General features: G+C 37.2%; 1 protein-coding gene across 1 annotated transcript in view; it reads right to left on the bottom strand.

The window, feature by feature from the left end:
- Nucleotides 1-14,656, bottom strand: part of LOC117319416 (inositol 1,4,5-trisphosphate receptor type 2-like) — a 75,823-nt gene that overhangs the window by 3,167 nt on the left and 58,000 nt on the right. The window contains 16 exon segments of the mRNA XM_033874228.1: nucleotides 76-252; nucleotides 673-792; nucleotides 1,122-1,199; nucleotides 1,586-1,735; nucleotides 2,358-2,536; nucleotides 2,850-2,973; nucleotides 3,333-3,447; nucleotides 4,008-4,163; nucleotides 5,077-5,184; nucleotides 5,598-5,767; nucleotides 7,895-8,013; nucleotides 11,037-11,148; nucleotides 11,770-11,796; nucleotides 12,876-12,944; nucleotides 13,422-13,529; nucleotides 14,002-14,103. Coding sequence (XP_033730119.1) covers nucleotides 76-252; nucleotides 673-792; nucleotides 1,122-1,199; nucleotides 1,586-1,735; nucleotides 2,358-2,536; nucleotides 2,850-2,973; nucleotides 3,333-3,447; nucleotides 4,008-4,163; nucleotides 5,077-5,184; nucleotides 5,598-5,767; nucleotides 7,895-8,013; nucleotides 11,037-11,148; nucleotides 11,770-11,796; nucleotides 12,876-12,944; nucleotides 13,422-13,529; nucleotides 14,002-14,103 — 1,914 coding nt within the window.

Genomic DNA, 14,656 nt, shown 5'->3' with positions numbered 1-14,656 from the left:
TTGTATAGGACTCACCTACCTACCTAGCAATATACAATTCACTTCAGGGTAGAACATATTAAATCATTAACTTACATCTTCTCTTATCTTGGAGGCCATAAACTCAACCAATGCCATTTCACTACTGAGTTTCATATCCAATGCCTTGATGGAGATCTGAAGCTGTTCTATCATCTCATCTGTGTCGTACTTGTCACTTTGCAGACAAAGAGCTCTGTTCAAGGGGAAGAACTCAAAGCGATTCAGGTCCAGCTGCAAAAAGTAAATATAGGTCACATCATTATGACAGCATGTTATACATTATAACAAATGATATAAAATCAAAAATGTTAGTTAAATGAAAGATTACTGGCGGTTTGAATTGTCAAAAATAATACAAAGGATCAAGAGGTCTGAAGGACACAGATCAAAACAACTGTAATGTTGGCAGTTTTGAGACTTTTAGAAGACGTAGCAGATGAAAACCCTAATAATTTTGGAGGATTAGACATTGCATCAAGTGGCAGGTAGTTGCCCTCAATCCTTTTCCTTAGTCTTTAGTAGGTATTCAGGTCCTCAAGATGTCTAAGAGAACTCATTCAAGAGGAAGACAGATGTACAATGTTTTAATATCCTACTCTAGAAAACAGAAGTGTACTATTTTATAGAGGTGGGGCAAAGTAGACAAGTTACCATGTTATAGACATGAAGTTCCAGAGCTGAGTAGTCATTAGGTCTAGTCTCGTCCAGGTGAATGAAAAAGAATAGGTAGGCCCACTGGTTATGTTCTGATTTCACATGCTTCTCAAAACCCTGTATAAAAAAATCACAATTACACTATGTGTACGGAATCAAGTAAAAAAATTCAACACAAAACTGATTAAACAAAGGGCAATAGCTCTGTCAAAAAGTAACAAATCAAAGAGCTGCACAAGAAAACAACACGTCATGATAATTAAGCCTACCAAGTTTCAAAGAAATGTTGCAAATTGAGTAAAGGAGATCTCTGCACTGTATACCCAGGTATATATATATATTTTGATGGCTGTATCAATCGAAGCTATGAGATAACTCCTACTCCATTAACGTTATCTAACCCTGAATTGGGACCAGTTAGAAGCACATATAAAAGTAATAAATACCTTTCCTTGACGCTCAAAGTCATAACTTTCTCTGCTACAGATGAAACAATTGTTTTGCATGTCTTTGTCGATCTCCCACTGAAAGCACAATCCAGTTCTATCTTAATCAATTTCTCAACATACTTGTGACTAAAGAACTTTACTTCAAGAAATGTAGGGTTAAATATTGCAAATTAACAATATGTTAAAGCTCAAAACTGATCAAATGTAAACAGGGCATCATAACTGTATGACATTTTCTGAATAATAAACATCTTATATTTGAAATGGAAATTGAGCTCATTCTCATCTGTCGCCAAATGAATAACAATATTGTATTACAATAGTAATATTTCAAACTGCTGTGTACCAAACAAATATGATAATCCAGTCCAATTAGCCATTAAAGAAAGGGTTTAACAAATCATGTTTCAACCGATCTAAATGCTGGTATTCTACTAGGTCTCATTTCACCACACAATTACCTTGGAGTCTCTGAGCTGAGAGAAAGTATCGACGATGACACCAAAGATGATGTTCAGGCCGATGGTGGTGATGAGTATGAAGAAGGTCACGTCTATAGCGGATAACATTAACACATCGTTGATATCGCTGTCCATAGCACTCTCAAATGTCTACAGGTAAATACAAATAGTTTGTCCTTAGTTATGTTATTTTACCGAGTAAGAATTTAGATTTTTTTTTAACACTATAGGGAAAGGGAACGATAACAAGCATACTGGGTATTGCTAAAGCAGTACATGTCCCCTATCGGCCCCTGCTAAATATAGTAACTGTGACCTTGACACACAAAAAAAAGTCTGAAACTTGAACTTGTCAAGGATATTATGATCCTTAGTGTCATTGTGTTTCAACGATAGGGGACTAATAAGGTCTGTGAAAGGTTCAAACTGATAAAAAGACTAAACAGACATGTTTAAAGTAGTAAAAAGGCAAATTATTGAGAGTTTAATATGATATATAAACAAAGGGCAATAACTCCATATATTGTTTGGCATCTGACTGATTATCTCTATTTGATTGCCATTCAATAGGTTATTCTGTAGACACAAGATAATACTAGATCTGGACAGTGTTTTGACACACTGATGGATACCTGGCAGAGTATAAATAGACAGTCCCCCATTTGTAGTCCTAATTGGAGACTAACACCGCTGTAAAATGTGACACCATACAGATCCTTTCCTAGCTACTCGTACTAAGGTGTTAGTCCAGAAGAAATGATTCATTACTTACTGTGTATGGCACATCCACGAAGCCGTGATGAGTGATGGTAACAAAACACTGGGCCACTGTACGACAATGACGACCTTCACTCTCCTTGAAGAATCTCTCTCGCAGGAAGGCAAAGCCAACCAACGAGTAGATAAACATGATCGCCAGACCAAGCAAGGCGACCAACAGCAGTGACATTCCTGTTGGAATATAAAAGGGTTTAAATAGTATCAAGCTTAACAACTTCTAATCATTAAAGTTTAGAACAGGTTACTTGGGTAATGTTGATACACATTTACCTGGGTTCCAACAAATAACACATATTGTTTCTCATTGTGTTTGTCAACTCACTTTCCACCAATGCACCTCTACGTAACCTTTTCTACATTTATTCATCATCCCTTACACATGTAATACCAAATATTTCTGCAAAAAGTGTGCTTACAATTTTAACAATTTTTTAAGCTAGATTTAATGTCAGGCTGTTTATAAACCCTCTCCATTACGACTTACCATTTGTAGTGACAGCCTGGATAACTCGCTTCAGCAGCTGATTCAGCTCAGCAATGTGAAGGAGGTGGAAGGAGAAGAAGTAACCATAGTAGATTGTTCCCATAATAGAACAGGCCACAAATACCTGAAATACAATCGCTGATTTATTCAATGGTTAAATCTAACACAGATTAAACAGGCCACAAATACCTGAAATACATTCGCTGATTTATTCAATGGTTAAATCTAACACAGATTTAACAGACCATGAATACCTGAAACACACTCACTGATTAACTAGGTTAGCACAGATTAGCATACCATGGCTACCTGATTGATTAACATGGTAAATACAGAAAAGGCCACTGTTATCTGAAACACACTCACTACTTAGAAAGTTTTGACCAAAAGCATTTTGTCATTGCTTATCATTGAATCAAATACTGAACATAAACTGTGAAAATATCCACTACTATCTTTTGAGACTGGTCACAGTAAACATACCACATAGTACATAGCCTTTATGCTGTATATGTTCAGTTCCAGGTTGTTGGTGTCGTATGGATTTTTTCTCTCGTTCCATGTTTTGAACTCTTCCTCCTTCTCATTGCTCTTCCCTCTGTAAAACAAGAAGTAGAATGATGAATACAGTAGAATGTCGATGATATACTTATTGGGAAAATGGCGACAACCTCTGTCAGTAAAGACACCACAATATGAACAGTAAAACAGGGCCAGATGGATTATGTTGGATACTCCAGTTATATTCAATTGTGCTCTGTACCCCTGGAATACGTCCTGGCATAATCAAAGGCACACGGCTATTTCATTGGTATGTAACAGGAGAGAGAAAGATAAGATAAGTTAGAGCTGAATCTCACTTGTGGAACTTGAGAAGAAGTTTGAAATGTGAAAAATTTATAGATGGTGCGTTGTGGACAACGATGAATGAAGCATGACGGCTATATGTCATCCTGACTCGATCTTCGGGTCATCTATGAATTTCATTTATATACCTTAGTTAGTACGTATTTATGATCGGAATATTGACTATGATTTTGAAACTCAAGGTAGCAAAAAATCTTAAAAGAGGACAAGATTTTGATACAAATTACTTTTTGATGGGTCAATGACCTACCATTTCCAGAACTCATAAGAAAATAAATTTATTTCACTTACATAAGCCTAAGGAAGGCCTGCCAGGGCGGGAAGCTGGGGTTGTTTGAGAGGAGGAAGGTAATGTATATACACACACTGAGGAAGTTGTGCATTCCACCTGCTATGTACAGGAAGTAGTAGTAAAGATTCTCATCAATGCTGAAGATCGGCACCTTGCTAGAAAACAAATAACACATAACATGTCAAGCTGCTGTCATAATATATGGTCTTCTATAAAGAATCTGATTGCTTCTCTTTCTTATAAGTGTTTAAACAAAACTGGTATATATACTGGTTGTATTGAAGTGAGGTACTTTAAAAAGAGGGCATTTCTATCCAAATCCTTTTCATTCAAAGCCGATATCTTTTTCTGAAATGTCAACATGTTGTCTCCAGCTTTAGAGTGGTCATCAAACTTGAGATCTGCAGCTTTAGAGCGGTCATCAAACTTGAGATCTGCAGCTTTAGAGCGGTCATCAAACTTGAGATCTGCAGCTTTAGAGCGGTCATCAAACTAAGATCTCCAGCTTTAGAGCAGTCATCAAACTAAGATCTCCAGCTTTAGAGCGGTCATCAAATTAAGATCTCCAGCTTTAGAGTAGTCATCATACTTGAGATCTCCAGTTTGCTCAACAGTGACCCATGGCAGACTGTTGTTTTACCAGAACAGACAACTGACTTAAACAAATCCCAAAATTTACCATAACCAAACTGTTTACTAAACCAAATCTTTCACAAAGTAAATAGCCAATTTACCAGTCTGGGACCAGACTTGTATTCTGTAGGTCAGAGTCCCCCTGGGCCAATATACAAGTCGGGGACCAGACAAGTATTCTGTAGGTCAGAGTCCCCGGAGCCAATATACAATTCGGGGACCATACTAGTATTCTGTAGGTCAGAGTCCCTGGGGCCAATATGCAAGTTGGGGACCAGACTAGTATTCTGTAGGTCAGAGTCCCTGGGGCCAATTTACCAGTCGGGGACCAGACTAGTATTCTGTAGGTCAGAGTCCTCAAGGTCAAATTACCAGTTGGGACCAGACTAGTATTCTAAATGTCAGAGTCCTCAAGGCCAATTTACACAACTTTACCTGTGAACGTCAGAATCTCCATTTTCGTCCTTGGGATCGCGCCATGTGATCATGATGACTGAGCAGATCAAAATGCTCAGCAACAGTGCTGCATAGTTCATTGGGATCCTGTGTCAACAATGATTTAGTAAGTCATAATAGCTGGTTCACATCACAAGCATACTGACTCTCATAATTAATATCATCCTGGACCAGTACTTTGACTATATGATCTTCACTTTTGCTCAAAAAAGATCTGGGACAAGTAAGTTGATACTTGGTCATAATACAAAATTATGTATGCAAACATATCATCTATCTTTTATGCATGAAAATATTTTTAGCTTTAATTATACAATAGACTGACATAAGACATAGGCAAAGATGACAACTTTTTAGTATTTCAGAAATTTTCATGAGCCCAATTTGGTTATTATTTATGCTTAATCACATGTTTCACAGTTACCGTAATATTTACCTCAAAATTAAGTGTTTACTTTGGTTTACTTTGATTAATTTGTTAATTCTAAAGTAATATTTACCACATCTTGATGAGGATTCTCCCGACAGGATTGGCCAAGACCTTCCGCTGGTATTTAATATCCTGCATGATGTCACTGGACCAGTCCATGAAGCCTCGTATCTTGTTGCTAGGGGTCGATCGGTCCACCTCGTACTTGAACTTTTCCTTAATGTCCTCACGCAGCACACTCTGTCAGCAATAAGTCAAATGTTGAAAGTAACAGTCAGGAGACATGCTAAGAGGCAGTAATGTGTAACATTGGTCATCTGACTGAATCTCAGTATTGCTTCATATGATATATGTTTATTCCTTCAATTTTCTTTTTTTACCATAATCCTTAAACATTCTTGAAAATTTAATATTGGATTTAGTGACAAGTTGAACTGTACAATTCATTTTTTTCTTTACTTTTTTATTTGTTCATATATGACAGTAAGCAAAATAGATTTTGTGCAATTACGGGTACATCAAAAAATGCAGCCATGAGCCAAACATATTTGGATAAATCATTGAATTAATGTAAAGTTTCTTTGCATACAGCAACTTATTTGGGAAGTGCCCTCCAGGCCCCTGAGGGGTCAGCCATTAATCAGGTATAGCTTCTGATTCCCACTTTAGGATTAGTTCCACTAGGTTAAGGTAAAATCCAACAGTAAACTTCAGAAATAAAATCAATTGAATCCCTTTTACTGCATGACCATTTTGACCTCATGCAATCATTCACCCTAGCCCTCCTTTCTCCTCTGAGGTTGCAAACTTATTGATTAAAGATTCTAATCCTCTTCTTGATTAGGTATAGTCATAAAATTTGATCATCAATAAGCATCAAATGTATATGCTGTTATTCACTTTTCAGGCCATTGTATAAATGTGCTGACTGTTGGATTGGTCAAGAATTCAAACTTTACTGCAATTGTTATTAAAGTCATAAATAATCAAGTTGATATCATTTTGTGATTGAAACAGATCTCAATTGACTCTTGATTTTTGGATATAGAATTCATTTTACACTTGTTATTTGTTAAAAGTTACAAAACACACTCGCTAAAGTTTGTGTCTTTTGTAGCTTTAAATTTTTTTTTACCTGAGTGAAATATATTCAATATCCAACAAGCACTCGTTGCGTAACCTCTATATCTTCCTCACCTTATCCCGGACCCACTTGTTGCGTAACCTCTATATCTTCCTCACCTTATCCCGGACCCACTCGTTGCGTAACCTCTATATCTTCCTCACCTTATCCCGGACCCACTTGTTGCTTAACCTCCATATCTTCCTCACCTTATCCCGGACCCACTTGTTGCGTAACCTCTATATCTTCCTCACCTTATCCCGGACCCACTTGTTGCGTAACCTCTATATCTTCCTCACCTTATCCCGGACCCACTTGTTGCTTAACCTCTATATCTTCCTCACCTTATCCCGGACCCACTTGTTGTGTAACCTCTATATCTTCCTCACCTTATCCCGGACCCACTTGTTGTGTAACCTCTATATCTTCCTCACCTTATCCCGGACCCACTTGTTGTGTAACCTCTATATCTTCCTCACCTTATCCCGGACCCACTCGTTGCGTAACCTCTATATCTTCCTCACCTTATCCCGGACCCACTTGTTGTGTAACCTCTATATCTTCCTCACCTTATCCCGGACCCACTTGTTGCGTAACCTCTATATCTTCCTCACCTTATCCCGGACCCACTTGTTGTGTAACCTCTATATCTTCCTCACCTTATCCCGGACCCACTTGTTGTGTAACCTCTATATCTTCCTCACCTTATCCCGGACCCACTTGTTGCGTAACCTCTATATCTTCCTCACCTTATCCCGGACCCACTTGTTGTGTAACCTCTATATCTTCCTCACCTTATCCCGGACCCACTTGTTGCGTAACCTCTATATCTTCCTCACCTTATCCCGGACCCACTTGTTGCGTAACCTCTATATCTTCCTCACCTTATCCCGGACCCACTTGTTGCGTAACCTCTATATCTTCCTCACCTTATCCCGGACCCACTTGTTGCGTAACCTCTATATCTTCCTCACCTTATCCCGGACCCACTTGTTGCGTAACCTCTATATCTTCCTCACCTTATCCCGGACCCACTTGTTGCGTAACCTCTATATCTTCCTCACCTTATCCCGGACCCACTTGTTGCGTAACCTCTATATCTTCCTCACCTTATCCCGGACCCACTTGTTGTGTAACCTCTATATCTTCCTCACCTTATCCCGGACCCACTTGTTGCTTAACCTCTATATCTTCCTCACCTTATCCCGGACCCACTTGTTGCGTAACCTCTATATCTTCCTCACCTTATCCCGGACCCTGAAGTAGATAGTCTGAAGGTCCTCTCCCTTCAACACCTCTATAGACATGGTTCCTATGTCAAAAAAGTCCCAAGCTTCCTTGTCCAACTTTGTTCTTACAAAAACTACAAAATAAACATTCCACTGAATTCATGATATCAATGTTCTAGCTACTGGTCTCTATTACAGTTGTTTTATAAGTATGTCATTACATGAACTATGACACTGTACGCCATTACATGAACCAAACACTGTACACCATTACATGAACTATGACACTGAACGCCATTAAAATAACTATGACACTATATGTCATTACATGAACTATGAACTATGATACTGTACGCCATTACATGAACTATGACACTGTACGCCATTCGTGAACTATGACATTTTATGCCATTACATGAACTATAACACTGTACGCCATTACAGAAACAATGACACTGTACACCATTACATGAACTATGACACTGTACACCATTACATGAACTATGACAATGTACGCCATTACATGAACTATGACACTGTATGTCATTACATGAACTATGAACTATGATACTGTACGCCATTACATGAACTATGACACTGTACGCCATTACATGAACTATGACACTGTACGCCATTACATGAACTATGACACTGTATGTCATTACATGAACTATGACACTGACGCCATTACATGAACTATGATACTGTACACCATTACATGAACTATAACACTGTACGCCATTACATGAACTATAACACTGTACACCATTACATGAACTATAACACTGTACGCCATTACATGAACTATGACACTGTACGCCATTACATGAACTATGACACTGTACGCCATTACATGAACTATGACACTGTATGTCATTACATGAACTATAACACTGTACGCCATTACATGAACTATGACACTGTACACCATTATATGAACTATGACACTGTACACCATTACATGGACTATGACACTGTACGCCATTACATGAACTATGACACTGTACCCCATTACATGAACTATGATACTGACGCCATTACATGAACTATGACACTGTATGCCATTACATGAACTATGACACTGTACGCCATTACATGAACTATGACACTGTACGCCATTACATGAACTATGACACTGTACCCCATTACATGAACTATGACACTGTACGCCATTACATGAACTATAACACTGTACCCCATTACATGAACTATGACACTGACGCCATTACATGAACTATGACACTGTACACCATAACATGAACTATGACACTGTACACCATTACATGAACTATGACACTGTACACCATTATATGAACTATGACACCCTACCATTACATGAACTATGACACTGTACACCATTACATGAACTATGACACTGTACGCCATTACATGAACTATGACACTGACGCCATTACATGAACTATGACAATGTACGCCATTACATGAACTATGACACTGTACGCCATTACATGAACTATGACACTGTACACCATTACATGAACTATGACACTGTACCCCATTACATGAACTATGACACTGACGCCATTACATGAACTTTGACACTGTACACCATTATATGAACTATGACACTGTACGCCATTACATGAACTATGACACTGTACACCATTACATGAACTATGACACTGTACCCCATTACATGAACTATGACACTGTACGCCATTACATGAACTATGACACTGTACGCCATTACATGAACTATAACACTGTACGCCATTACAGGAACAATGACACTGTACACCATTACATGAACTATGACACTGTATGCCATTACATGAACTATGACACTGTACACCATTACAGGAACAATGACACTGTACGCCATTACATGAACTATGACACTACGCCATTACATGAACTATGACACTGTACCCCATTATATGAACTATGACACTGTACGCCATTACATGAACTATGACACTGTATGCCATTACATGAACTATGACACTGTACGCCATTACATGAACTATGACACTGTACGCCATTACATGAACTATGACACTGTATGTCATTACATGAACTATGACACTGACGCCATTACATGAACTATGACACTGTATGCCATTACATGAACTATGACACTGTACGCCATTACATGAACTATGACACTGTACACCATTACATGAACTATGACACTGTACACCATTATATGAACTATGACACTGACGCCATTACATGAACTATGACACTGTATGCCATTACATGAACTATAACACTGACGCCATTACATGAACTATGACACTGACGCCATTACATGGACTATGACACTGTATGTCATTACATGAACTATAACACTGACGCCATTACATGAACTATGACACTGTACGCCATTACATGAACTATGACACTGTACACCATTACATGGACTATGACACTGTACACCATTACATGGACTATGACACTGTACACCATTACATGGACTATGACACTGTACACCATTACATGGACTATGACACTGTACACAATTATATGAACTATGACACTTTACACCATTACATGGACTATGACACTGTACACAATTATATGAACTATAACACTGTACACCATTACATGGACTATGACACTGTACACCATTACATGGACTATGACACTGTACACCATTACATGGACTATGACACTGTACACAATTATATGAACTATAACACTGTACACCATTACATGGACTATGACACTGTACACCATTACATGGACTATGACACTGTACACCATTACATGAACTATGACACTGTACGCCATTACATGAACTATGACACTGTACACAATTATATGAACTATGACACTGTACGCCATTACATGAACTATGACACTGTACGCCATTACATGAACTATGACACTGTACGCCATTATATGAACTATGACACTGTACGCCATTACATGAACTATGACACTGTATGTCATTACATGAACTATGATACTGTACGCCATTACATGAACTATGATACTGTACGCCATTACATGAACTATGACACTGTACGCCATTATATGAACTATGACACTGTACGCCATTACATGAACTATGATACTGTATGTCATTACATGAACTATGACACTGTACGCCATTATATGAACCAAACACATTATGTCAATACATGGAATATGACAAAGCATGCTGATAAGATATAAGATTTACTGTACAAACCTTCTTTGGTCATGCCCTTTTCTATGGCCAGTTTTCGAAGCAGTAGTTGGAAATAGGCAAAGCCACAATCTTGTACAATGTCACAGAGGTCGCCATAGTCATCGTCATTTTTCTGGAAATGATTGACATTTACGCCATATATTAGGAAATAAATCTACAGGCATATAAAACAAATATATACCTGTGATACCTGTAACAGTGTCAAGTGTAAGTATATACTGCTGTTATTTTTAGGGGATTTTGATATTATTTTTCAGGATAGAACAGATTGACTACATTGAGAGTAAAAAGATAAACGTACTGTCTGTTAAAAATTTCCATAAAAAAATACATCCAATTTCACTGCTATTAAAATTTGATTTTGTTTTTGCTACAACAATTTGTTAATGATATGAAGTTGACTGTAAAGTTCATCATAAACAGGGCTTCTGTTTTGTACATATATAACTGACTGAAATCAAGAAAGACGGTCACATTGATTTATAATCAATAGAGAAAACTATGGCCTGTTACAAAATTTTCAAACTATTGAAGCCCAGTCAGACCATGATATTATTCTTACCATCTATTAGGCCCTATGATCAATGGCAATGTCCATTATCTCATTATTAATGAATAGACTCAACAATATATTCAACTTCATTTTCCATCATTTTGCAACATAACCAAGCATTTTTCATGTAAAATGTTGGCAAAATGCTTGATTTGAAAAAGAAAAAAAGTTTCAACTGACCTCTTTTCTGGATGCCCTAGTCAAATCCTGTAAAAACAAATGTCAGAAATGATCTTGTCTGATATTGTCCAAGTTCAGTGAATACGGTCCAATTAATTTCTTCAGAGAAATAGCAGTAATCATGGCTTGTGAATGGCCATCTTGAAAATCCAACCTGATTAAAATTATTGCAGGTACAACTAAATGTCATACTTAATATGCTCATCAAGTTTAAAGAAAAAAATCCTTTCATAGTTCCTAAAAAATAGAAGTCAGGCAAAGAAAAAATTAAAATTTCCATGATTTCAAAGAGAAATATATAATTTCGAAATAATGGCTAATAATAACCAATAATAGCCCTTCCAGTGAATGGTAAATAACCAATAATAGTCCTTCCAGTGAATGGTAATTAACTTATAATAGCCCTTCCAGTGAATGGTAAATAACCAATAATAGCCCTTCCAGTGAATGGTAAATAACCAATAATAGCCCTTCCAGTGAATGGTAAATAACCAATAATAGCCCTTCCAGTGAATGGTAAATAACCAATAATAGTCCTTCCAGTGAATGGTAAATAACCAATAATAGTCCTTCCAGTGAATGGTAAATAACCAATAATAGTCCTTCCAGTGAATGGTAAATAACCAATAATAGTCCTTCCAGTGAATGGTAAATAACCAATAATAGCCCTTCCAGTGAATGGTAAATAACCAATAATAGTCCTTCCAGTGAATGGTAAATAACCAATAATAGTCCTTCCAGTGAATGGTAATTAACCGATAATAATAGCCTTTCCATTGAATGGTAAATAACCAATAATAGCCCTTCCAGTGAATGGTAAATAACCAATAATAGCCCTTCCAGTGAATGGTAAATAACCAATAATAGTCCTTCCAGTGAATGGTAATTAACCGATAATAATAGCCTTTCCATTGAATGGTAAATAACTAATAATAGCCCTTCCAGTGAATGATAAATAACCAATAATAGTTCTTCCAGTGAATGGTAAATAACCAATAATAGCCCTTCCAGTGAATGGTTAATAAAGTTAAGTAGAAAACTATCATCTGGACTTGATGTTTTCTGGAAAATGTTCAATCAGATTTCACTCTTGGATACCAACTTACCAGCATATGAGCGTATGCACCTGTGACTGTTTTCATCAGTATGTGTTCATCAACAGACTCCATCACTTCCTGAAGAACAAGATTATACAATAAATTTGAGAACTGTAAGGACGTTGAGCAGGAAACGTGACTCATTTTGATTCCTGCTATTTTTAGCAGTCACACTCCAAATTTTCTTTTATCTTACCTTAGTCACACTCTAAATTTTCTTTTATCTTACCTTAGTCACACTCCAAATTTTCTTTTATCTTACCTTAGTCAAACTCCAAATTTTCTTTTATCATGCCTTAGTCAAACTCCAAATTTTCTTTTATCTTGCCTTAGTCAAACTCCAAATTTTCTTTTATCCTGCCTTAGTCACACTCTAAATTTTCTTTTATCTTGCCTTTTTTGTCACACTCTAAATTTTCTTTTATCTTGCCTTAGTCACACTCCAAATTTTCTTTTATCTTGCCTTTGTCACACCCCAAATTTTCTTTTATCTTACTTTGTCACATTTCAAAATTTTCTTTTATCTTGCCTTAGTCACACTCCAAATTTTCTTACCTTTGCTAAGGTAGCCAGTGGATTTTCAGTCTGTATAAAGTCCTGGGGAGCATTTTCTTCACTCATAGCTCGGATCACAGTGGCGATAGACATCTTCAATGAGTACACCTAAGAAAAAAAAAGCATTCATATCATTTATACCAGAGAAATAAGCTTTCTATTTTACATGAATTTTCTCTCCGGAATATTCCTACTTGATTTTCTGCCTCTCCAAAGTTGAATCTGCTAACAATGATGAATAACCACCTAATCCTTACTAGGGTTACAGCTTAGGAAATGTTTTGAAATTGTCAAAAGAAAACAATGTTACAAATGGTGCACCATATAACTACCCTCATCAAAATTATTCTTAACATCACATAAAATTTTCTCTAAAACCTATTTTCTAAGTTTATTGCTGAACAAACATTCAAAAGTCACTTGTGGACAAAATACGTGAACGCTGAAGATCAAACTTCTGGCATATACCATGAGGAAACACTACAGATGATATTTTACAGTTTTTGGGACAAGGTGTGTGACAGATAGAGGCTAAGACTAGATATATACTTCACAAAGATTAGTATAGAACATTTAGTACCTCCATATGACTGCATCCCTTGAAGACACCTGTTCGTAAGATGTGATTCATGTAGTCACAGATCTTGTTGTCAAACACACAAGCTTGGTTGGCAAAGTTACCCTGTTAACAGACATTGATATCAAAAGTTAGAAATGCATGGCTTAATCATTTTTGCGTCCATTAAGGTTGGTTTGGTTTGGTTTATTTTGTTTAACAGCCTATTAACAGCCAGTGTCATTTAAGGATGTGCCAGGTTTTAGAGGTTGAGGAAAGCTGAAGTACCTAGAGAAACACAACAGTCAGTACCAGGCAACTGCGCCATGTGGGTTTTCAAACTTGCGACCCAGACGTGGAGGGCTAGTGATAAAGTGTCGGGACACCTTAACCACTCAGCTACCTCAGTCCATTAAGTTACATGTCTTCCTGGGAAAATCTGCTGAGGTTAAATAGAGAATAAATGTTTGTTTGCCTGCCGTGTTTATAGCCATGTGAACAGTCAGGGTCACTTTGAGGCGGGGTCTCCTTTAGTAGTCAGTGATGATAACGCAATTAATCAGTAGTGTAAAGATTCACCGATACATTGATGCATTGAATCGCAGAGAGGTGCATCTATGCATCGTCTATCCTTGATTTGTATCACAATACTTGAAAATTTGTAGTTATCTCCCTTGAC

Source organism: Pecten maximus, chromosome 2, assembly GCF_902652985.1.
Source record: "Pecten maximus chromosome 2, xPecMax1.1, whole genome shotgun sequence".
NCBI lineage: Eukaryota > Metazoa > Mollusca > Bivalvia > Pectinida > Pectinidae > Pecten > Pecten maximus.
Note: the sequence above shows the minus strand (reverse complement) of the source record. Positions and strands in the feature narration are given on the sequence as shown.